This window comes from Spodoptera frugiperda, chromosome 10 (genome assembly GCF_023101765.2).
Source record: "Spodoptera frugiperda isolate SF20-4 chromosome 10, AGI-APGP_CSIRO_Sfru_2.0, whole genome shotgun sequence".
In the NCBI taxonomy this organism is placed as follows: Eukaryota; Metazoa; Arthropoda; class Insecta; order Lepidoptera; family Noctuidae; genus Spodoptera; species Spodoptera frugiperda.
Window position 1 is genome coordinate 6,674,744 of NC_064221.1, and position 24,759 is coordinate 6,699,502.

Sequence of the window (24,759 nt, forward strand, 5' to 3'; positions counted from 1 at the left end):
GTCATTACCCTTCAATTACTCGTAAATCATTCTTATGTAACCACAATAGAGTTTAAAATCAAACGGATTGTGTTTTATCAATTGGACTCAGGTTTTGGCGCCTCAACGGCTGACCGATTTTGTTGACCGCTCTTTAATTTAGCTGTACTGGAATTTAAACTTTGTTGTTTTATGTGTAAAGACTATTTTGACTTTGCTAGGGGGGTTGTCAAAAACTGGTAGTAGTAGTAGTTGTGTTACTTGGATCCCCCCAAGATTCAAGGAAGGTATTCATGGTTCCACGTATATATTGTTACACCATATTTATATTTGAATCCATTGAAATCGGTTGGTTTTCCTGCTCGAATATAATTGACATCATTGTTGACATTAATTTGTCCGTTACATGAGTTATGATCACATACATTCTAGTGTCTTCTATGTAGGTAGGTAAACAGAAGTATGTTTGGTAGGCACCTATAACTTTATGGATAGATATCATCATTATCATCAGCTTTTAAGTGGCCACTGTTGACCAAAGGCCTTGTCTTACACGGAAAAGGTTTGAGCATTAACCACCACGCTTACTCAATGCCGGTTGGCGATTTCAAACTTATAATAATATAATTAGAAGTTCAGGTTTCCTCACGATGTTTTCCTTCATTTGTCAGTGGTATCTAAATAATCTTAGAAAGTACACATTACTTGGAAAAACTGACACTGGCACTTGCCATTGTAAGTTATTTATTTATTGGTAAGTTTCGAACCCGCACTCTCATGCATGATAAGCCGTGCCTTAGGCTTCCAGGACATCACGACATTCACTTAGCATAGCGCTCTTTTATTTTCCAAGGTTAGGCTGAGGCACTGAGTGAACCTTTCAGTTATATATTGGAACAATTGATAGTCTATACTATAATTTGCTAAACCTTTTCCATGCTCTTGTTTCAACCAAGAGAAACGGTTTCTGTTCTCTTTACAAGCAATATTATTAACCAAATTGTTGACATACATCGCGGTTACATTAACGTGACGCATCGCTGGAGATTTGGACTTTACACGTTGGACTATGAACTTCTTCTACAGAAAACATTGTTATAACAACACTCAGGTGAATTAAGGACTAGGGATTGCAGTATAATAAATTTGAACTATTAAAGTAATCTTATCAAAACTGCTGCTGCACGATTTTAGTCAAAGTACACCCAATCTCTGATTCCCCAACCACCTTTAAGGTGGTGGAAGATTCTTGACCCCCAAAATGCCAGCAACGCACTTGTAATACCTCTGGTTTTCGGGCGTCCATGGGCGGTGGCGATTGCTTACCATCAGGTGACCCGTCTGCTCATTTACTTATCGGCTTATATCATGAGAAACATCCGCAGAATGAGTGATGAATGTGCTCTACCAGTCGACTTACGAACAAACTTGAACGTTTCCCATTTTCTTTTAAATATGACCAGTAATTACACTTCGAGTTAATTTTGTTAATGTAAATATTTATACTCTACTCTACTAGTTTCCTCACGTATGTTCATCTACTTGCTGAGCTAATCTCGTTCCTATGACTAAGGGATCTGATATCCGACTGATCAGGAATTGTTTAGTTTATTATAACCGCGTAAATAATAACAAACAACATTAGAGTGTGATGGAGGTTGTGTTTAATGTTTAGTATGAACGGAGAGCCCTACTCTATGATTTCATGGGTGCCTTTACAAAATACAATTTTACATTCACATCACACCTAGACTCCAAACAATAATTTGTGGAGTACACAAAACACGCAGAATTTTACTCGGAACCGCGGAATGCTTACGCAGGTTGACAGGGTTTCAACTTGAAAAGAAGGAGTAGGGACGGGGTGATTTTTAGTCAGTTAGAGACATTCTAACACTCTTTCTCGCTTCACCCAAGCACCCTTTCACACACACTTCCAATGACTCCACACATTGGAAGATCCCCCCCCCCTCAAAAAAGAGCAATTTCATTATGATACATTAGGTTTGGATAAATAAAAAAACTCTTATAATTAGTAGTACTAAGTTTATTTAAAAATGGGACGTCCATTAGTTACGCTGTAACACCCCCTTCTCATTGGTAAGATATGGCGATGTCTCCTCTATTGTAGTTTGTGGATGCTTCTTAACACGGGTACGTTAGTCGTGTCTTATGTCAGGCTCAGTTGCCGCCTCCCAGGCGTTTTTGACGTCTTCCCTCAGCCTCTCAGGCACCTCTTGTGGCACTCCTTCGTGCAGCTGTTCGTGTGGTTGCAAGCTTGGGTCAATCTCCTGCACCGCGTCTATCAGTTCTGCAGTCGTCTTGTATGAAGCTATTGTTGATTTTACGAAGTCCCTGGAATATTTGTTCTTGTTTTAAATATAATTTGTTTGTTTTTGCAATCACTTTAAATTCTGTCCTAGATAAACCAGATTGCCATAGTAAGTCAGTCATCAACGAAATGGTTAATGAATCGACTTGAAAGTTTATCAATATGGGTATGACCAGTCAATCAGGTCTTGGATGGTGGTTTTTGGGGAGAAAGACTAGGAAGTGTGGGATTTTGTCCTCTCTATCACTACCTCGTAAAACGTGAAACAACGCTTGCGTTGTGTTTCGTTGTGTGAGTGAGGTAATCGGAGGCCCAAATACGCCCCTTCCCAATCCTCGATTTCCCAACAACCCTTAGATTTCTAACGCTCAAAAGGCCGGCAACGCACTTATAACGCCTCTGGTGTGTCGGGTGTCCACGGGCAGCGACGATTACTTACCACCAGGTAATCCGTATGCTCGTTTACCGGCTTATACCATAAATAACCTCGGTAGCCATCATCAGTACTTATAAGGGGTTTTCAAGATACCTGAAATAGAAGGCCTTGACAAAGACAGCTGGCTGGAACTCATGTCCGCAGCGTTCAGGACCGAAGCTCATGATACCCATCAATCTGTTCTGCTGCACTGCTGGAGCGCCTGCGTCGAACTACAAGCAATGCGTCGCGATTACGTGATGAACATAGACTTATTAGTCAGGCGCTGTGTTGGATAAGAATATTTTAAAGTTTAAATTGGATAAGAAAAATGACATAATTTTTTAAACTTTGCTCCACAATAGTATTTTCTCCTGTGTCGTGGGTGCGTTTACAAACATACATACGAGTATGATACCCCAACCCGAATCAAGATTTTGCGGATCACACAACAATTTGTTCCGTGCGGAGTTGAACCCGCTACACGTCGCAAGTCTGCATGTGCAGTCAAGTGTATTTATATCATGATTGTGCATTTCTAATTTTAGTGTACTATTCCTGATTTTATGTGCAGTTCCCATACTTTACTTATTTTATTGCACGAAAACCTTGTCCCGACATTGACGATTGATGTGATCGTTTGTTCGAAGTTAACGCTTCATTTCATAAGATTACTATCAAAACCTATGACAAGACACGTATGTAGGTGTATGTGATTCTTCATTGATTCCTCAGAAATCGGCCTCTCAAAACTTCACTAAGTTTTCTTTGACACTGTTTTTTTAAACTGGTTGGGACCGCCTCATTCGTACCGAAGTATGACATTTCCACAAGTAAAATTATAGATAATTGGAATTGCTTACCAAACAAGCATCTCTGGTACCGTTCCTCAAGGAGGCACAGAAGAAGTCTGGAGTGAATTGGAACCCGTTGACCAGTTGGTAGGCATCGATGCAGTAGTGCTGCGAGCGCACCTTCAGCCTGCCCGTCATCAAGTCAGGAGTGTGCTCTCTGAAGGCCGTGTCTGTACCCTGGAAGGTTTACTGGCTAGCTGATGGCTTAAATGGTACATATACATACGTACATACATACATATCGTCACGCCTTTAATTCCCGAAGGGGTAGGCAGAGGTGCACATTATGGCATGTGATGCAGTGGCAGTGGCAAAGTGGGTGTACACAGTGGTGTACACCCACTTTTCACAATTTATGTTGTAAAGTCCCATGCATTAGGTGGTGAGCCTATTGCCATATACTGGACATATTTCCAGACAAAGTGCTACTACTGAAAAATTTTCGAAAGACCGAAAAAAGCCCAGTAATACTTCGCCCGACGCGGGAATCGAACCCGAGACCCCTTCCCCGGTAGTCGCACATGCAACCACTTGGCCAACGAGGCAGTCAAACAACGAGACTTAAATGGTGAGGTAACATATTAAAAAATTGCTTAAAAATATGTAAAATGATGTGTTATCATTCCTAAGTTGGAAAGTGTTTATCAAAATATTTTTTTTTATATTAATTTTCTGCTTATTTCAATAACCGATCATAATCCAAAACCTTCCTTTTCTTCTCTAATGGCAACCGAGTTTACAATACAGTGTTGTCGACTCTACTGCCAGTGTTGAGTGGTGACTTGGCAGTTGTTAAATCCAAAATCTTTGGATCGATCTTTATTTTTGACAAAAACTCTTTATAGATCTCAATCCAAACCTTTAAGATCGATTTCCTTTATCGATTTTTGACATTAGTCTTAAGACGTGATCTTTAACATTATTAACATTAGTCTTATGACTAATGTCAAAAATCGATCTTAATCTAAAGGTTTGGATTAAGATCGGTTATTGAAGTCAGCAATTAGGTAATATCAAATAAGTAAGCATTGGATAGCAATTCTTGTCGTTTAAAATAGTCTCTAGCGACCGTAGAAAACGAATACTTAGCCTATTTAAGAAAAAAAATCTTTACTTTAGTAGCTCCCCAACCGGTGACGACGATGAAGCTCTGGGCGAACGGTTCCTTGATACCTTCGTAGATCTTCAGCAGGCTCACGTGTCTATTGAACTCTAAAACAAACATTTCCTCAGTATATTGTTTAATTATGTTTGAAAAGTGGTTTCACGTCTTTTATATTCATACTACAGCTTTATGGACGCGGTTTCATTCGCATCGTCTAAGGAAACAATGTAGCCTATATCAATCTTCAGTATAATTAAATGACCCCGGAGCTGCGTACTGCCTAGCTGATTTTACTGGGGCCCCGGTTAAAAAAGCTAGTAGGAACGGGGTGATTGGATGATTTTCCTCCCTCAAAACAAGCATAATTAAATGATAATCGATCATTGGCATTATTTTATTTCTGAAAATAAACTACTGAATACGGCTATCACACGTCAAAAATTTACGACTACTCTGAGAAGAATCACCAAAACAAACTGAAAGGATTTAGTCTTTTCTGAAGGTCTAGACAAAATAAGAAACTGACATGTTACACAGGAGAAAAGAAGAGTTTATTTTTAACCGACTACCTAAAAAGGAGGAGGTTCTCAATCCGTAAAACTGTCAGACAACCCCAATACAAGTGTTATTAACCACTTACAGGGGCTGTTTTGAGCACTTGAGTTGTGTAAAATAAAGATATTTTTTTTTTTAAACTGAAAATTGTACTAACCGATATTCTCAGCGAGTTTCAATAGGGCCACATCAGCGTGAGGCACGGGTTCCTCTTCAAACTTGGGGTGCCTTACAGCACCGGCCACGTCGACTAGCGTGCCCCCCTCATGGGGTCTGGCGCTGCCCACCCGCACCTTCACATACTGCCCCAATGTCTTTAGGGGGGATACGTGGAGGACACTGTTGGGTCACGTTTTCTTTTGTTAAATGTGATTCTTTGATCATGTACGGAATGGAGTATAGGTTGGGTAAAATGTGATTTAGTTTGTTAATGTCTAATTTGCCTTTTAAGTGAGGTAGAGCCATGCTTCGGCACGAATAGGCCGGCTCGATCGGAGTGGTACCACAGCCTTACAGAAAACCGACGTGAAACAACGCTTACGTTGTGTTTTGTTGTGTGAGTGAGGTTACGGGAGGCTCAATTACTAAACTTCCAAATCTTTTCGATCGATTATCGATTTCCCAACAACTCTTAAATTCCTTACCCCCAAAAGGCCGGCAACGCACTTGTGGCATCTACGGTGCTTCAGGTGTCCATGCGTGGCGGCGTTTGCTTACCATCAGGTGATCCGTCGGCTCGGCCCTAGAGGCTCATATCCGCGATTCGATTGTCGCGCTGCTACTCTAGTTTTTAGTTAGCAGCGCGAAAATCGCCGCGTCGCGTGTCGCATTCCGCTGCTCATGAATATGAGCCTCTAGCAAGGCTTGAAACTAGTCGAGTTCCTCGTCAAACAGTTACGTGAGGAAGCCGATAACATAATAATTAACTCATCAATGTGCATCGTCAGGCCTTTTCTCCCGGAGGGGTGGGCAGAGGTGCACATTACGGCATATAATGCCGCTACACAATGTACACCCACTTTTCACCAATCAAACACTTACTAATTCAAGCAATGAGCAGCAGTGACCACCCAGTTGACATCGACGATGGTGCCGGCACACCACAGTCTACCATTGATTATGATAGCAGCCATGTAAGGGAAGTTCTTCGTGTCGGTGGCATTACCACCTCGGATCCTCAAGTTTGTCTTCGGCTGGGTGATGTAGACTTGGTGCTCATTCCTGATACGAAGTCCAGGTTTGTGATGGTGTCCTCGCCGGCGCGATCCTTTTATTGCATGATGTGGGTGGTGGGGTCTGGTGTCATCTATATTGAATTGGATGTCTTTAAGTGATATATGCGTATGAATTTAGTTTATAATGTAGTATTAGCTGACCAGGCAAACTTCGTAACGCCTCTAATATTTATTTTTTCTTATTTTTTAAACCTTCCCTGGACTTCCACAAATAATTCAAGGTCAAAATTTGCCGAATCGGTCCAGCCGTTCTCGAGTTTTAGCGAGACTAACCATCAGCAATTGAGTTATACATATATCTAATATATAAAATTCTCGTGTCACAGTTTTCATTGCCATACTCCTCCGAAACGGCTTGACCGATTTTGATGATGTTTTTTGTGCTTATCCCCTTAAATGTTAGGGGTAGTACAACCCTACATTTTTTAATTTTCCGCGGGCCGAAGCTAGTATACTTATATATAAATAGGATAATATAGGATTGTTCACGTGTATTGATATAAGGTAGTTTCTTTAGTAGATGGTTGGTGACTGACTAATGTTTATCAGTTTTCGAAATTCTCTGTCTGTCGGCTACGGACTACCAAGTGGGTTTACCGGGGCTCCGGCTCGAGGAGCAGGAGTAGGAACGGGGTGGTTTTTAGTCAGTAAGAGTCTGACACTCCCTCTCGTACATACTAAGCTGATCAAATTTAAACTTACCAGCATTATGATGACCGCCCATTTTCCCATTTACATAATAAATAATAGTAAATGCTAACAAACATAGAAATATATTCGACATTTTTAAATATATAACACATATACCTACTATAAGTGTACCTACATACGAGTAATATACAAACTATATGTTTTATGGCTCTCGAGCCGTTCGCTCTAGATTGCGGATTTTATGTTTTATTTTATTCATTTTAAAATTGTGAAATATGTATGTAAGTGTATTACCGGATGACGGAAATTTGTTGTTGCTGATTGATTGGTTAGCCACTGGTTAGCATAAGATCGCAATGTCACGCCTTTAACCCTGAAAGGGTATGTAGAGATGCACATCACGGCACGTAATGTCGCTATACAATGTACACACACTCTTCACTATTTATGTTATAAGTCCCATGTGGTAGGGATTGAGTCTGGGTACTGGGGATACTGGGTACAATTGCAAACTCCGTGCTACTACTGAGAAATTTTCGAAAAACCGAAAAAAGCCCAGTAATACTTTGCCCGATGCGGGAATCGAACCCGAGATCCCTTGCGACCATTCGACCAACGAGGCAGTCTAGGCTAACATAAGATGAACAGACCTAATGCCTTGTTTGCACTACGCTGGCATTATACTCCTCTGGTGTTGCGGGTGTCCATGGGCGGCGCTGATCGCTTACCATCAGGTGACTCGTTTGCTCATTTGCCTCCTTTTCCATAAAAAAAGAGTAGCGTAATGCGAACAAGGCATAAAGGAAGTCACTGGATGCAGGTCGCTTCCAATCGGTCAATCTGAAGTCATCAGGAAAAAACTGATCTATCTGTCATCTAAGGTATTTGGCAGTGCAGTTTATTCTGTGTTAATACTGTGAATGTGGTGCATGTCTATAATTGGCATAAGCACATGATCTTGTGTCTTCATCTTGTCTTTCATTAATGTTGGTGTTTATTCTGTTGATGTGCCTTATAATAATAAATGAATAAATAAATAAGCAGTGGACGTCTGGTGGCCTACCTATACTATGACGATGATGATGACTGGCAAAAATCTACTAATATATGATATACTAGCTTCTGCAGCGTCTTCACCTGCTTTCCCGTGGCATATAAAGTATCCTATCACCTATGTGTACTCATACCCTGTCTGTATACAAATTTCATCAAAATCCGTTTAGTAGTTTCAGCATGATTTATGAGCAATTGAGCAAACATCCAAACTAACAAACTTTATCACCTTCCTGGCCCAGCGGTCATCAGTCCTCCGAGCGACGTGGCCTGCCCATTGCCACTTCAGCCTGCATATTTTGAGAGCTATGTCTGTAATTCTTGTTTTTGGCGAAACTTCATATTTCGGATTTGTCGCAAAAAGAAACTCTGTATTTATACTCTTTCCATCGCTCGCTGGGCAACTCTGAGCCTTTCTAAAAGGCCAGCAGTTAGGAATCATGTGTCGGTACCGTATGTCATCACTGAGTGTGGCCACTCAGGTCAGGGAATATTGATGACTTTAAAATACATACCATATTTTGAGTATCTAATACCAGAGTATTTTTTTATTTTATAATATAAAAATAAGTCGGGTTTTCCTTACTGACGCTATAGGTAACTCTAGAATGCACGAACTGATTTCCACGGTTTTGCATTCGTTGGTAAGGTCTCGGGCTCCGTGAGGATTATAGAAAAGAAAATTCAGGAAAAATGAAAAAGAAATACAGGGAAAATCATTGATGGCGAAACGGAGTTCGCCGAGTTTGCTAGTAATAAAATAAAACAAAAGTGAGATTTCATATAAATTATTATTGTCTTTTAACGTCATATAGACATCTTATTGCTAATAATACCAAATTACTAAACGTTATTAATTCGTCATAATATCACAATCGGTAGTCGGGAGGCACATATCACTATCTTCCTGCACACACGAAAATGCACCCTCACTTTACAATAATAGGGTCCAAAGTTTATGGGCAGGAAAATTGGTTGTTTGAGAATCACCATTATGTACAGAAAAATTCACTGTTTTTATCGTGGCTTGGTTCAAAATAAAATGAATCTTTTGTACATTGTTTTAAAGACGATTGTCGAATTGATGGGTTTTGAGCCCTTCGATGTTTAGTACAGCGACATTTACTTAGATTTATAATTTTTATTTTTAGATTTAATGTAAGATTCTATTTTTTATTATGTTGTTTTTTTGTTTACCAAAGTAATAAAACTGTATTATACAATTCTTAAGTGTTTACGTAATAAGTTTACATTTAACAATAGTTATTTTAGACAATAAAAAAACAAAATGTTTATAGGTATACAATATACATACGTTATACATAGCAAGTGCAATTTGTAATGATATATTAAAATTAGACATTGCACCAAATGTATTATAAACTGAAATTAAATTAAGACAGGAAGACATAGTTTAAAAAGCATTCAAAAAACAAAAAAAAAAATGAGATATGCGATCATTATCCAGATTAGGTGTTAATTAAAATTACAAAGATGTCATTACCTACATTTGTTTCCAATCATTTGTCTCTCATCAGCGAAACAAACCCGAGAATATAATAAATTCTCATAAACAAAAGAAAAACACAAAAATGATATTTTAAATCACAAAAAAAAAACATTAAAATTCGCCATCCTATCAACACCACAAAAACCCATCAATTCGACAACTCCCAATAAATACTTATAATCTACTCATCTCCTTCCCACACTCCAGATCTTGCATCTCTTTCCTTAAATCTTTCATCCCTTTCCTCTTCTCTTTCTTTCTGCTGTCTTCTAAGATCGCGTATATTTCTTCTACAGTCTTGTCTTTAGTTTCTGGGACCCACATGACTGTGTAGAAGGTTCCTAGGAAGCAGACTATGGAGAACATGATGAATACCCAGTGGATGCCCAGGAGTTTCAAGAGTGGGTCATAGGCCTTTGTTTGGAGAAAGTCGCTGAGGGCATCCACGGAGCTGACGAAGGAGGTTACCATGCCTCGGTGCTGGAAGAGATGTATATTTTGTTAGATTTAGTTTGTTTTTTCTAAATAAACGTTTTACACTAATATTTTCTCCTGTGTCGTAGGTGCGTTTACAAACATACAAGTTCCAATGCACATGACACCCTGACCCGAAACAACAATTTGTGGAACACACAAAGAATTAGTCCGTGCGGGATTCGACCCCGCCACACGTTGCACGTCGGCCAGTTGCCCAGCTACCGCGTCAACCGTGCATTTTGGTCTAATTCGTCTTTGGAACTTAAAATATTATAGGTGTTGGTTTGAAGTCCCTATCATAACAATTTAGAATTTTGTCAAAACAAGGACATAAAACGTAGGCAATTGATTCACTGTCACTTCTCATCATCATTGTTTCTGGTCCAGGTATTGAACCTATCTACCTACCACAGGTATATTGTGTGTATATGTCATACACACAGTATTAAACCCATAGACTAGATACCGAAACAAATGTTCCGTCTAATATTCTGAATTTGATCTTTAAAATATGTGACGACATAAACTTAATAGAAATAATACCAGAAGCCAATTTACCTGGAAAGTGAACAGCTCAGAAGTAATGACATAGGGCACTGGTTGGTACCCTGCAGCATCAGCGAAGATGCAGAGACACATGGCAAGGACCGGCAGCCAGCCCGGCAGCCAGATGTTCAAGGAGGTGATGTAGAACCAGGTTCCTAATGCCAGCATTGATAGCCCTGTTGCTAGGGAGGTGCCTGCTAGAAGCCACTGGAAAAAATAAAGGAGTATTGGTTAGAAGAAATATTTAATAAGCCAATCAAAGATAAGCAGGTTAGATGATGAAATGGACTCATTTCATCATCTGGTTACCAGTTACCAGGTAATATAAATTGTTTTTAGGTTTTTTTTCGCCTTTGATTTTAATTTCTGATCAGTGTCTTGCCACTACCATTCCCATTGCTCGATTTCTCAACAAACCTTAAATTCCTTCAAAAGGCCGGCAACGCACTTGAAACGCCTCTAGTTTTTCGGGTGTACATGAGCGGCGGCGATTGCTTACCATCAGGTGATCCATGCTCGTTTACCGGCTTATAATATAAAACAAAAAGAAGAGAGAGAGAGAGATTTGATTTTTGAGTAATATTAAACAGATTTCGATGTTCCATTTTATTTCCAGACTTGGGTGTTATAATCTGTCTATGCAATCAAGCATGAGGATAACATAAAACAGAAGATGAAGAAAAATCACAAAACGGTGACAAAAGAACCTCACCTTTCGTCCAGTCTGTTCCACAATACAGCTGGCCACAATGCTACCCAGCAACTGGATGACCCCCACAACGATAGTCTGCTTATTGGGGCTCAACTTCAGGCTGATGGACTCTGAAGCCTGCTCGAAGATGGAGCCAGCATACATCAGCACCACCAGGTAACCACAGGTCTCTTGGGACAGCATCACGTTCAGGGATATACGAAACGCCTTGAATGTCGTCTTGTCTTTCACTGGAAATAAAAGTAAGAAATTTAAAATTATTTTAGGGAGTCCTGTTTTTTTGGTGTATAGTATGTATTCCCATAAATTAATGGAGAAAAACTCTACTAGTTTCGAGTCACATTTTGGAACGAGCCCCTAGCTTTACTGACGGACATACTGACAGACTATTATTTATTCCTTTATTTACTGACATTTCAAAAGCACCTTTTTACGCTTTAATTGGAATAAATGATTTAACTTTGACTTTGAAGTATTTTTTGCTGTTCTTGATTTATTTGAAGAAGCATAAAGGCTTTCAAAGCTAATAAATAAACCTTTGATTCTCAGAATACTCATACATATGTATAGATTTTTTGCCAAAATATCCAGTTTGGATGTTTTTGTTTGATACCCAACATATTCTTAGAAATACGATCTCTTAATACGTAAATGAAAGTGTGATAACTTGATTTTTGAATATGAATCTTTTTGGTTGTTTTTTTTACTACTAGGTACTGCAGAGTAACTCAAATTGTTTGTATTTGGCCAAATATTTCTGCGAATGATATAAAAATATATATTAGTCGAGAAATACACGCAATGTATATCAGGAAACTTGGACCAGTTTATAACTATTTTCCTTAAGAATCGCTTTCGTCAAACTATGTCACGATAAGTAACTATATGCACAGGCGGTTAAAGGGTTAATACAGTAATACGTTTTGTGTTCTAAGAATAATAATGCATATTAATAGCGCGATTACTGGTTTACAATAATTACTGCTATTACTATTAGAGGTAGGTACTTTATTGTAGTAAAGTTTTACCTTCCGATGAATAGAATTAATTTTGTTCTAGGAAAAACGGACATATAGAAAACCCGGACATATATCACTATCATCGTAAGACATCGCTTTTTATTCCAATAAGTGTTAACATGAGAATATATACATTTTAAATGTAAGACCCGTTTTTCACTAGTTTAAAGTCCCGTATACTGCCTCCTTGGTCGAGTAGTCGCTAGTGCGACTGCCGGGCAAAAGATCTTTCCGGTTTTTCGAAAATTTCTCAGTAGTAGCATGGAATCTGGAATGGTGCCTATTACTGGGATCTTTTAGGTTTTTCGAAAATTTATCTGGAGTAGCACAAACTTTAAGATTATGCCCACTATATAACAATTACATGGGACTTATAACGTAAATGGTGAAAAGTGGGTGTACATTATACAGTAGCATTATCTATGTGCCAGAATGTGCACCTCAGCCTAGCCTTTTTTATGGTATAAGCCCGTAAACCAGCAGACGGATCACCTGAAGGTAAGCATTCCGTCAGAAAGCTCAGTTATTTTATTTATAACTTCTGTGACCCAACAAACGTCCTTCGCAACGAAACGTTTTCTAAATTTAAAAAAAAAAATGGATAATTAGTTTGAGTTATTTTCGACTTACGCGCTTAGTAACAGAATTAACAATGTATTTTTATACTACACCTATTCTTTTTGTGACGTAGATACATAGTTTCGTATTACAAAATCTATAATAATACGAGTGTAACCGAGGACAAAAACTAGTAAAAATAAACAAATTCTTCCGTATTTTATTTTTAGTAAGTAGTAACGGCTATGGCATCTTGCCCTACTATTCTATTTAACTGAAACCATTTAGGTTCCCGTAAATGTATGTTAAGAGTACGATGTATGGAAATAATACTTTATGCTAATTATTAACAAATCTGGTGGAAAGAGGTTATACAAATAAATAGGAATTGGAAACATTTGATGTTCATGTTTCTTGAGCGTATAGTGTGGGATGATTTCATTATAGACAGAAAACCGGGCGTTTACTCTTGGAACCAATCTCAATGTTCAGCTCTCACGGCCTCATAGAAAACCGACATAAAACAACGCTTGCGTTGTGAGGGTGAGGTTACCGGAAGCCCAAGTACGGAAATGGGTTTCCCAATCTCCGATTCCCAAACAACCCTTAAATTCCTAAAAGGCCGGCAACGCCCTTGTAACGCTTCTGGTGTTTGTGGTGTCCATGGGCGACGGCGATTGCTTACCATCAGGTAACCTATCTGCTCGTTTACCGGCTTATACTATAATAAGACCTTCATGATCCGAACAAAAATTCAGTTAAAGAAATGTTCATCTTTATCGTCCGAATCCATAGCGACTTACTACATACTACATAGTATTACATTAATATCTATGATTCATTCCAATTTCCTTCCCCAAGCAACTTAATGTATGTACAAGAGGTCCATCACCCACATTGTAATATGTATATCTGGTTGCTAAGTTGCCATTTATTAATGTAGTTGCAACTAGCACCAGGGAAAAGCCGTAATACCAAGAAACTGGTTTCAAACACCGTTTTAAACGTATTTGCATGTCTTGTAGTGAAATGATATACTGCATTGTAGTATTATGATGTAGTGGGTATACTCGTTCTATGGTTTTACCCGATAACATGAAGTCAGTAAGAGAAATGACCTAAGTATGTAGATTATACGGTTTTTCTGTTTAGTGATGTAAAACTATGATCGTATATTCTAGTATGGTATCTTTAAAAAGCTTACTTTGTATTATCGCACCTATACCTTTTTTATGGTATAAGCCGGTAAATGAGCAGCCGGATCACCTGATGGTTAGGAATCGTTGCCGCTCATGGGCAGTCGAAACACCAAAGGCGTTACAACTGCGTTGACCATTTTGGGGGTTAAGAATTGGAAGGGTTGTTGGGGAATCAGGAATTGGGCCTACGGTAACCTCACTCGCACAACGAAACCCAACACAAGCGTTGTTTCACGTCGGTTTTCTGTGAGGCCATGGTATCACGTCGGTCGAGCCGGCAATTCACTGAATGTGTTGCTTTTTTTACATGACTGTAATATGTTTAGTGTTCATAATAATATATTTGTTTATAAACCGACTTCACAATAAGGAGGTTTCTCAATTCAACTCTTACAGTTAAAATTATGAGATGGTTTATATATCATGATATGTAGACATTATATTTATTTATTTCCCAATGAAGTAGAAACAGCTGCATATTAGTCTTATTTTTTGCCAGTTAAGGTTTAAATTTAATTCTTATTGCGTAAGCAACAAGATTTATAAAAAGTCAGGTATAAAAATATTTCGCTTGCAACACAGGATATAAACTAATGCAGGCGTTTACCCTTTTGGAATTATTCGAGTGTACGCTGATTGGTATCAGGTTTTTAGTATCTACAGCGTGTTAGAATATCATGCATAGAATGTTCACAGTTTCTCGTTGCGGCAGCCGGACGTAAAATCAGAATTTAATTTATTTATTATTAATATTGTTGAGGTCTCCTATCAAACATAATGTGAGACCGAACGTCAGGAAAAATAAGTATTGAAAAAGTAGCCCTAATGCAAACAAACAAGAAAGACTTAGCGCATAAATGATTCCATGAAACAGTGCTCCTGTATATTTCGGCATTTAACGCTGTACAATGTACACCCACTTTTCACAATTTATGTTAGAAGTCTCGAGTAATAGGATATGAGCCTATTGCCATATCCTAGGCACAATTCCAGTCTCCGTGCTACTACTGAGAAATTATCGAAAAAGCTCAGTAATCGTGCTCAACACGGGAATAGAGCCTAGAGACCCCATGCATGCCCGGCACGGCAGTCGCACTTGCGACCACTCGTCTAACGAGGCAGTCGTCGCAGTTAGCTTTGGTTAATAAATATGCCAAAAAATTTGAGTTAAGTACTTCATGAGTATTTTTAAAGTAATTTAGGAACAGCATGTATCGTTATCGCACGTCGCATGCCACAACACATTACGGGAAGCCGGTAAATATAACCCAACGAGTGAGAGCTCTTCTTAGAACCACATACCCTCATTCACAGCAATATGACCTAAATGTTCCAGGCTATACAGTCTATTTTCCCAGTCACCTTACTATGAGACATATGATCTTTTTAGACAAGTCTCATGAGATACCGGTTTTCGTAATTTTTAATTCTTTTTTCTAAATATTTTCTTGTTTTAGTGATGAGTCATGTTTTGAAAATGTGAGATGACACATTCGTAGTAACTTTGGGCTTAGGTAGTATTACGTTTCGTTTACGTTTGATTGTAGATAATCTCGATCAACTTCATCAATTACATATTAGTTTTTTTTTATAGAATACGGGTCGTGGATTGGTAAGCGATCCCGGCACCCAAGGATTCGTAACACCAGAGGAGTCACCTGTGCGTTGCCAGTCTTTTAAAAAGGAATACGTTCTTTTCTTTAAGGTTTGAAAGTCGTATCAGTTCGGAAATACCGCTGACGAAAGCTCATTCCACAGTTTCATAGATATACTAACCCTAATTACTATCTCTAGATTTACACTAGATATACTAAGATACTAATAAAACTATTCTTTATTCAACCTAATAATTAGAGCGGCATTTCATTGACAATATCTCGTTTAATGCTGAGGCCACACTAATGGAATATGCCATTGATTTTGAAAACAAATGAACGATTATGAACTTTAAATGTTCGAACAAACATCAATATTATCGCCAAAATCAAATGGCATATTCCATTAGTGTGGCCTCAGCATTAAACGAGATATTGTCAATGAAATGCCGCTCTAATTATTAGGTTGAATTAAGAATAGTTTTATTTGTATCTTAGTATATCTACTGTAAATCTAGAGATAGTAATTAGGGTTGGCATATTCCCCAGCATAAGTGACAGGAACTCACATACACGCGACGGGAGTACATACACATTCCCGCAACGGGAGTATTCGCACACGTGAGTCCGACTCACGTGCACGTGAGCACGGGGAACTTCGTGCGGTTACCTTTTTCTTACGATGTCATTAAATACTTCATACTTGTCAAGTTGGTGCTTGTTTAAAATGTTTTTTTTTGCTTGCATGACGTAGGTTCTGCAGTGATTCATTGAATATGTTCCGTGAATTCCGAAGTTTATTTATTGATCTTGTTTTGTTTTTGGGGTTAAGTACGTATAAATTACCTCGTAATACTTTCGCTATAGGGAAAGCTTTACTCGTTTATTGTTCATCGGTTTGGTGTTAATTTATCAATATTTTATTGGCTAAATCCCAGCGAAATAAAGAAACTACAAACTAAACTATACCATTTTCTTAAATCCGTTGTACTTAAGATTCATTTAATGGCAATCTAAGCCAGTTCCTAGCAATTGTTTTCTATACAAAATCGTTGCTAAGGAATGGTTTCAATAATCATCAAATGTCTCTGAATACGGCAGTTAAACATTATAAAGTTTCATTAAGAAATCTCAAATATGTGGTTTAGGTTCGCAATCAAGGACAAATAATGAGTAAGAATATAACCTCTTGATTGTCTAGTACACCTATTTTTAACCGACTTCCCAAAAAGGAGGAGATTCTCAATTCTTGAGAGTTACGAACGGAGTTTCTTGCTCGTTGCGACAATGTGGAACGAACACCTAGCTCCAATGACGGACAGACTGACTGACTAATATTTATTTCTTTAGCTGTTGACTTAATTGGAATTAATAAATTATTAGAATTTGAGAGAAAATTGTTTGCTTACCTATACTCTTCCAGGTGGCTTTCTTCATACTCCTGGCATATTCCTCCTCTCTCTCCAGCTGCTGTATCGCTTCCTCCAGGTCCTTATCGTCGGTCGTGGTGTTTCGAAGCCAAGCGAGTGCTGCACGAGCCTCCTACAAAGAAATATATAACGTTTAGTTTTATAGTCCCATCATTCTATGGAATAGGATTAGGCGTTGTGATGAAGAAATGTGAGATGCTCTTGTCACCACCCATGTTCTTGTCATTATAAAGTTAAAAAAGGCTATACACGGCTATAACCAGCCTCCAAAGAGTGTCACTTTTTATGGAATAGGGTGCAAACGAGAATACGGATCACCTGATGGTAAGCGATCAGCGCCGCCCGTGGACACCTGCAATACCAGAGGAGTCACAAATGCGTTGCTGTCCTTTTAAGAAGGAATACGCTCTTTTCTTGAAGGTTTTAAGGTCGTTTACTTAAATAGAGCTGGAGGCTTCTAGTCCAGCAGTATACTACCATATGCTGATATAAGTAAAGCTCTGTTCTCTAATCAGTTTATTTCTCTCTCTTCATATATTCATTCAAACTCTTACCTTAATCTTCCCCTGTTTAACCAGGAACACAGGAGTTTCAGGCATAGCGATGAAGGCGACGAGGAAGATAGCTGGTACTGCGGTGCAGAGCCATAATACTGTGTCGAAGGACAGGAGATCTCCCGCCACGTAGACCACCAGGTAGCCGAGGTTCTGTGATAGGATGAATAGGGAGCCTAGAGCCCCTCGGATGTTGTCTGATGCTATCTGGAAGAAAATAAAATGTAAGTGTAAGAATAGATTTTTGCATCCTGATGGTAAGCTATCGCCGCCGCCCACTACAGGCATTACAAGTGCGTTGCCGGCCTATTGGGAATTAGGAATTTAAGGGTTATTGGAGAATTGGGGTTTGGGAAGATTAGGTAGGGGGGTAATTGGGTAGGTATCTGGTAAGGGTTGTGGTTCGGGAATCGAGGATTGCGAAGATTTGGGTAGGGGGAATTGGGCCTCATTTGGGTTTTCATTTATATTTTCGAACATGCCATAAAACTAAATCTATAAGGAAAAAGAGTTTTTATTATCGATGACATAAGAGGTAAAAACGTCGGAAAAGAGAATGGGTTGGTTCATGTCTCACCTACCTGAATAAATATACGTATTGACGTCACAATAACATTAACGTAAAAGTATGACGAGGTACAACTTTCCTTGGACGTCATAATGTACCTATATCATCTTTTCCTATTCGAATCATTATATTCTATGACTACCTATAATACAATTAATTATAATAAATATATATTTCTCTTCCATAAACGGTGTCTTATATGAGGTATACCTCATACCTAGCTATAGCTAGGAATGCTAGGATTGCCAGATCCAGACGGATCATTTTCTGGACATTTCTAGGACCACGAACGGAATCTCAGTTTTGATTTCCCATCATCAGAGACTAAACTGTAAAAGTAGGAATTATGTAGGTAACTTACTCTTCGTTACACGTTTGGTTTGACTTTTCTAGCCATAGTAGCTATTGTATTTTTGTAAAAAAAAAACTAGTATTTAAGTTACCTGCGTAAAATACCCACTACTTTAATGACGCATTTCAACGCAATATTATAGGAAATTATGTTATTTTAGAATTATTTTACTCTTTATTACAAATGATTAATTTCAAGCTAATTATTTATAAATATTAATTTATTTACAATTTACATTTATTGACGTAAAATTACTTGTAAATGAGAAAAAAAATACGTACTAAAAACCGCTAGTAAAATAAATTATAAATTTACTACCTAGCAGGTATCGCTCGTAAAATGTGTGAGTAATACGCGATAATTTAGTTTCATTAAACATTATAAGTTAGAATTTTTAATTATTATATGCAACGTCACGCCTTATATCCCCGAAGGAGTAGGCAGAAGTGCATATTACAGCACGTAATGCCGCTATACAATGTACACTATTCACCATTGGCGTTTTAAGTCCAATGTAATAGGGGGTGAGCTTATTGCCATTTACTGGATACCATTCCAGACTAGGTGCTGCTACTGAGAAATTTTTGAAAGACCGAAAAAAGCCCATCAATACTTTGCCCAACCCGGGAATCGAACCCGAGTCCCCTTATCTAGCAGTCGCACTTACGACCACTTGACCAACGAGGCAGTATTTTTAATTATTTTTGTTTTTAATGACAATATTATTATAAATGGTTTTAAATCAATGTTATGGTTGAATACGTGATTGCTTTTTATCAGTAATTATAATAGATATTCGAGTAATCTATGTGCCTATTTGTAAGAATGAGTTGAGATGTACCTAATGACAGATGAATTCAATAGTTAATGAACGCTTTAAGAGGAAGAGTGCAAAAAATATACATTTGAAAGGAACAAAATAGTATCGACACGTGATTTGTAACTGACAGAGCAAAAAGTATTATGCATACATATAAAATGCGCACATAACGGACCTACGGACTGGCTACAAAAAACGTACAACATTTTAAAGCATTTTTTTTTATGAATCTTGCAAAGACTCTTAAAGATATTATTTTTTATTTGGTTCACAAAACCGAATATAATCGATCAATCAATCAATCAATCGTAGTTTTGACCAATGGCCTTCTAATCTTTTTTGGGTGTAAGACTAGGGAGTTTGGGAATTTTATCTCACTAAAACCACCCCGGTAGCCACCCTCTGCACCTATAATTGGCTCCGTGTACTCTAATTAGACCTGGTTCAGAGCCCTTATGCTGCAATATCTGTTTCGAAGGACCTAAGGCCTAATATTCACAAAGCTTCATTTGACGAAAGCATGCAACCGACGATTGACTATAGACGTCCTACAAATGGATAATTTTGAAACAATGAAAACAGTTCACGAAACGGCAACGTTGCGTCACTCCCTACTCATATAAATTCGCCTATCGTTATTTGTAGGTTGCATGCATTCGGTAAATGACGCATCGTGGACGATAGTGTAAGATGTTTAAGTGATGTAGTAAATGTACTTAGTAATAAGCCAATTGTAAACTTTATGCCGTTGACAATAAAGGCTTGTTTAGAGCAGACGTGTCTCCTTTAGAACACATCACCTCACATACTTTAATAGCTTCAGGTTAAATTTACTTACCTCCTTTAAATACAACGGTATGACGACGTAGCAGCCTGCACACGCCAGCCCGGCCACTGCTCGCGAGCTGATGAGGGCCCACGGACGGAGGGAGAACAGGGTGATGGTCCAACTTAACTGTGGGAGACATAAGAGATGTTTAGTACTAGTTTTGATGTTAGGTCTTTGGTTAATAGACCAATGATTTTGTTGTATGTATGGGAAAAAATATAGAAGAGGTTTTTAGTCAAAAGAAATAAAACTTTAAGAAGTTGGATTTTTTGTCAGCGTAAAAAAGATGTTGAATTTTGTTAATCTTCAGTGATAATCTGGGAGTTTTTATAAAGTACATCAAATACATATTAAATGAGAAATTTGCTGCTACTGTGATTCTTATATCGTTGGAATAGGAATCTCAAGGGTCATCTAATCCTCACTTCTATGGGAAAGGACAATAGCAGTCCCTTTACAATAACAAATATCTTAGTAAGTAGTCTTTTTGCAATAACAGCCATCGCACGCGTCCTAAGCAAATGTTTCTAAATAAAGAACATAGCTTAGCTGAGTCTGTTTCCACCAGCACTATGCTATGTGTACTAATTAATATGATCGGTGGAAGCCAAACCCATCCACAGCAACGTAGCATAGCACATCTCTGGTAGAAAAACACCCTAATTAATTTTAACTTCAATACCGAAAAATACCATTCCCTCTTCATCTACAAACAAAACACCAGTTAACAAGCACAAATAATTTTATCAGCATCCTGGATCAAGAATCAAGATTAATTGGTTGTGGTATATACCGGTTGAGTCATTAATCTAACCTAAAAGATATCAGTATCAATCAGCTGCAATTGACCTGACTGACTGCAAGTAAACAATGTCTTTATAATATCTCTGTAGGAACCGACGACAGTCAACTAGTATCTGCTTCAAGCGGTTGGGACCGCTTTTGTAATGTGATTGGTTTGTGAGCTATGCTGTAGTGTTATCTATATGAGTACAGTGAGTAGTGGGATAAGAATGTGGTGTAAATTTTTGTTTGATAGCAGCTTTTGGAATCATTAAGGTTGTTATAATAGAAAAATATTTGTGACATGATTTTTGCCTAGAAGCATCCTAGAAGAATTGTTTTTACAAAAGCATCTGATTTATCTGATTCATAAATTGTTTTCAAAGAAACAATTTTTGGTTTAAACTAAATACTATAAACTTATTAGGTAGGTACTAAAATTCTGCTTTACTTTATACTCTATTTTTCAAATTTTGGAAAGGCGAGAGGGAGTGTCAACGTCTTACTGACTAAAAACTACCCCGTTCTACTCCTGCTTTTCGAAGCCGGAGTGTTTGTAACCCGCTAGGCCGTCTGCAGCTCCGGGTCGATTTCCTTTAAACCCTAAGACTCAAGACCAAAAACGGATCGCAGTATCTACTAACTCTTTCAAGATAAGGACAAAATGCCAAAAAAAGCTGGTTACTTATACAGAACTTACCACAAGCATCAACGCCGTCAAAAGAGTAGTGATCTTCCTTCCCCATCGGTCAGCGAGGTCTCCGACCATGAAGCCACAGAAGATGGGGGGCATGAAGGTAATAGCTGCCATCCACGATATGGTCTCGTCGCTGATTGGCTCCGGAGCAGGTCCTGTCGGTGACTGCAGGATTGGCGTCATCGGAGACTGCCAGCCCATCAGCATGCCGAAATTTAAAGCTGGGATTGTGACTGTAACAAATGGAGATATTTTTTTTAATTACGTTGCCCCACATTAGGATTTTCTCCTGTATCGTGGGTACATTTACAAACATACCATTTCACATGCACATGACACCCAGACCCGAAACAACAATTTGTGGATCACACAAAGAGTTGCTCCGTGCGGGAATCGGACCCGCTACCCGTTGCCCAGCCACCGCGCCAACCGTGCAGTCATTGTTTTTTAGATTGGTTTTTAGTTAGGAAAGACAAAAGCTTAGCGATCTTGCGGGTAAGTGGGGCTCCGGCTCGAAGCAGTAGGAACGGGGTAGTTTTAGTCAGTAAGAGTCTGACACGAATAATACAATCTTTTTTTTAGTTTTTATTCCGCTTTGCTCCCGGAGCTCGAATCGAGCTTTTAATTGTGAATGGGAGAGTAGTGTTGTACACCGCATGCTGACAATACATCTAACAAGCGGAATGAAAACTAAAAAAAATATTGTATTGTTAGTGTACCATGAATTTATGAGTCTGACAATTTCTCTGGCCTCACCCAAGGCGGAAGAAGACATTGGATGATTTATCCCCCTTAAAAAAACGGGTAAATGGCAAAGCATCTTTGCAGTATACAGTATTATGTATGTGTGTTTGTAATGCCATCTTATATACAGACCACCTGACCACGTGATATAGTTAATTATTAAAATCACTTTAAGATTGAGGGGAAAACTGACAAGATAACTAAGCATGTAAGTACATGCTTTATTATATAAAGAATGATTTATTGGCCATAATGATTTTATATAACCGGTCCTATATAAATCATAACTAGATTACTTACATACATATATGTACATAAGTACGTATGTAGGTATACATTTCCTATGAATTGTATTGATTTATTGAATATGCTAGAAGCTGTTCTGGTCGTATGTATTTTAATTGCAGACTGGATAATGGTCTTTTGTAGGTAATTATTATAGTTAATGTTTAACGTCTTAATCCTCGTCTATAATTTTCTGAGTGGACTCTCAACGTCTACAGACGTCGCGGCAGGCCCAAAAGGAGATGGCGGGACGAACTCAACAGCTATGACAAGGGTTGGCCGCAAAAAGCTTTAAACTGAGAAAAGTGGAAGGAAGGTAGAGAGGCCTTTGCCTTGCAGTGGGACAATCATGGCTGAAATCTAAATCTAATAATCTCAGTCTACCATTGGTTTGTATATAGTAGGATTAGTAAGTACTATGTGGGGTGTAAACGGAATGCTTCCGAACGCCGCGCCGTAAACAGGTGCGGGTAAAAATGTGGTTTATTTAAAAAAAAAAGGAAGTTCATTTTATTATATAAAATGAACATTGAATTGCCCTAAGCAGTTGCTTAGGGCTAATGTTGCATGAATAACATGAAAATTAAAAAAAGATTTTTGTAGCGTTTTGCGGGAGCGTTCTGTTTACACTCAAAGTCAAAGTCAAAGTATTTATTTCAATTAATCCTAAATTAGGCACTTTTGAAAAGGCAAATTGAATTTCCCGTCAGTCTGTCTGTCAGTGAAGCTCGTTCCAAAGTGTCACTCTGTATATAAATGTGCTATAAGTAGATATATACATGTATGTATAATTCACAGATCATACTCAAAACTTATAAATTATAAATATGATCGCTCGTATAAATAAATTATTTATTTATGTATGTATGTATGTGTGTAATTGTATATGTAGATTGGTTCCCGTGACCACAGACAGGTGGGAAGGTAAGAAACGTATGTTTGTAGACCGCACATCAAGCTATACTATATTTTAATTTCAACTTTAATTCATAAGTGTTAAAGTAGAGAATCGATTGAAGGGTGTAGGCGTTATGGGTTATCTTGATGTGCTGCTGAACATTGGCATAATTGAACTGATTTGAATCATAATATTAATGACTATTTTATGTTTAACTAATTTATTGTATTAATGGTTTCGCACAGGTGCTATTTCTCCGACTTTCTTAGTGGAATTATTGAATTTCTCTTTTATACATATTTATATTATAAGTCACGACATGATTGTATTAAATTTAGTACAGTCGTTTAGTAGTTATGCACATACAAATAATTTTGAAGATTTTATTTTTTGTTGTATGTATAGGTTTTGGATGGACCAAAAGTTGTCGACGAAGATAGGTTTTGTTTTGGAACGAACAGGCAGATAGAACGTTTGACAAAAAATGTAAAAAAATATTGTATGTATATTCATTATGCATGTAGTAAGCAGTTATTTCAATATAACAAACAAACACTCCAATTTTATTTATTAGTCTAAAGACTTGTTTCACAATGCCTGGATAGTCGCTATGTATCAGATAACTTTAAATTAAAAACGTAACTTGTATGTACTATCTGTCACATAAGTTTATCAGGCACTTATATGAAGGTAGTGAAATAGGCGCTAAGACTAGATTAGGTACTAAAACATATGTTCTCAAAGATTTCTCTAAACAGTATCTAATATTATTAGGAAATGTCATCACGGATTCACAGCACGTGTGCCAAGCGCGAACCGTGTCTACTTTATATTCAGAGTCCGACCGACGACGTGACAGACTCACTCGATTTGATTGTACTCGAGTGATGAATTTATGTTTTAGGCAAATCGATTGTTTATTAAATAATTTGGACAGATAATAAATCTGTTCTGGTGGATGGGTTTTTAGTTTGTTTGTATAGGAAAAGTTCTATAACTATGAT

At 38.0% G+C, this 24,759-nt stretch overlaps 2 protein-coding genes across 3 annotated transcripts in view; both read right to left on the reverse strand.

Annotated features, from left to right (window-relative positions):
• Nucleotides 1-2,103: 2,103 nt before the first annotated feature.
• Nucleotides 2,104-7,309, reverse strand: LOC118277277 (trypsin). The gene is made up of 7 exons (XM_050696395.1): nt 7,178-7,309; nt 6,282-6,546; nt 5,398-5,579; nt 4,695-4,792; nt 3,590-3,757; nt 2,841-2,959; nt 2,104-2,334 (listed from the first exon to the last, which is right to left on the reverse strand). Exons 1-7 carry the CDS (start codon nt 7,257-7,259, stop codon nt 2,139-2,141), a joined length of 1,110 nt encoding a protein of 369 aa, XP_050552352.1. The 5' UTR covers nt 7,260-7,309; the 3' UTR covers nt 2,104-2,138.
• Nucleotides 7,310-8,951: 1,642 nt separating this feature from the next.
• The window catches only part of LOC118277748 (solute carrier family 2, facilitated glucose transporter member 8-like), a 37,220-nt gene continuing 21,412 nt past the window's right edge, over nt 8,952-24,759 (reverse strand). For both annotated transcript variants that reach the window (XM_035596666.2, XM_035596667.2), the window contains exons 3-9: nt 21,832-22,061; nt 20,358-20,474; nt 17,780-17,986; nt 17,205-17,337; nt 11,425-11,654; nt 10,725-10,919; nt 8,952-10,169 (exon numbers count right to left, since the gene is read on the reverse strand). In XM_035596666.2, coding sequence (XP_035452559.2) covers nt 9,864-10,169; nt 10,725-10,919; nt 11,425-11,654; nt 17,205-17,337; nt 17,780-17,986; nt 20,358-20,474; nt 21,832-22,061 — 1,418 coding nt within the window. In that variant the 3' untranslated portion in view covers nt 8,952-9,863. The remainder of the gene's footprint in view (nt 10,170-10,724; nt 10,920-11,424; nt 11,655-17,204; nt 17,338-17,779; nt 17,987-20,357; nt 20,475-21,831; nt 22,062-24,759) is intronic.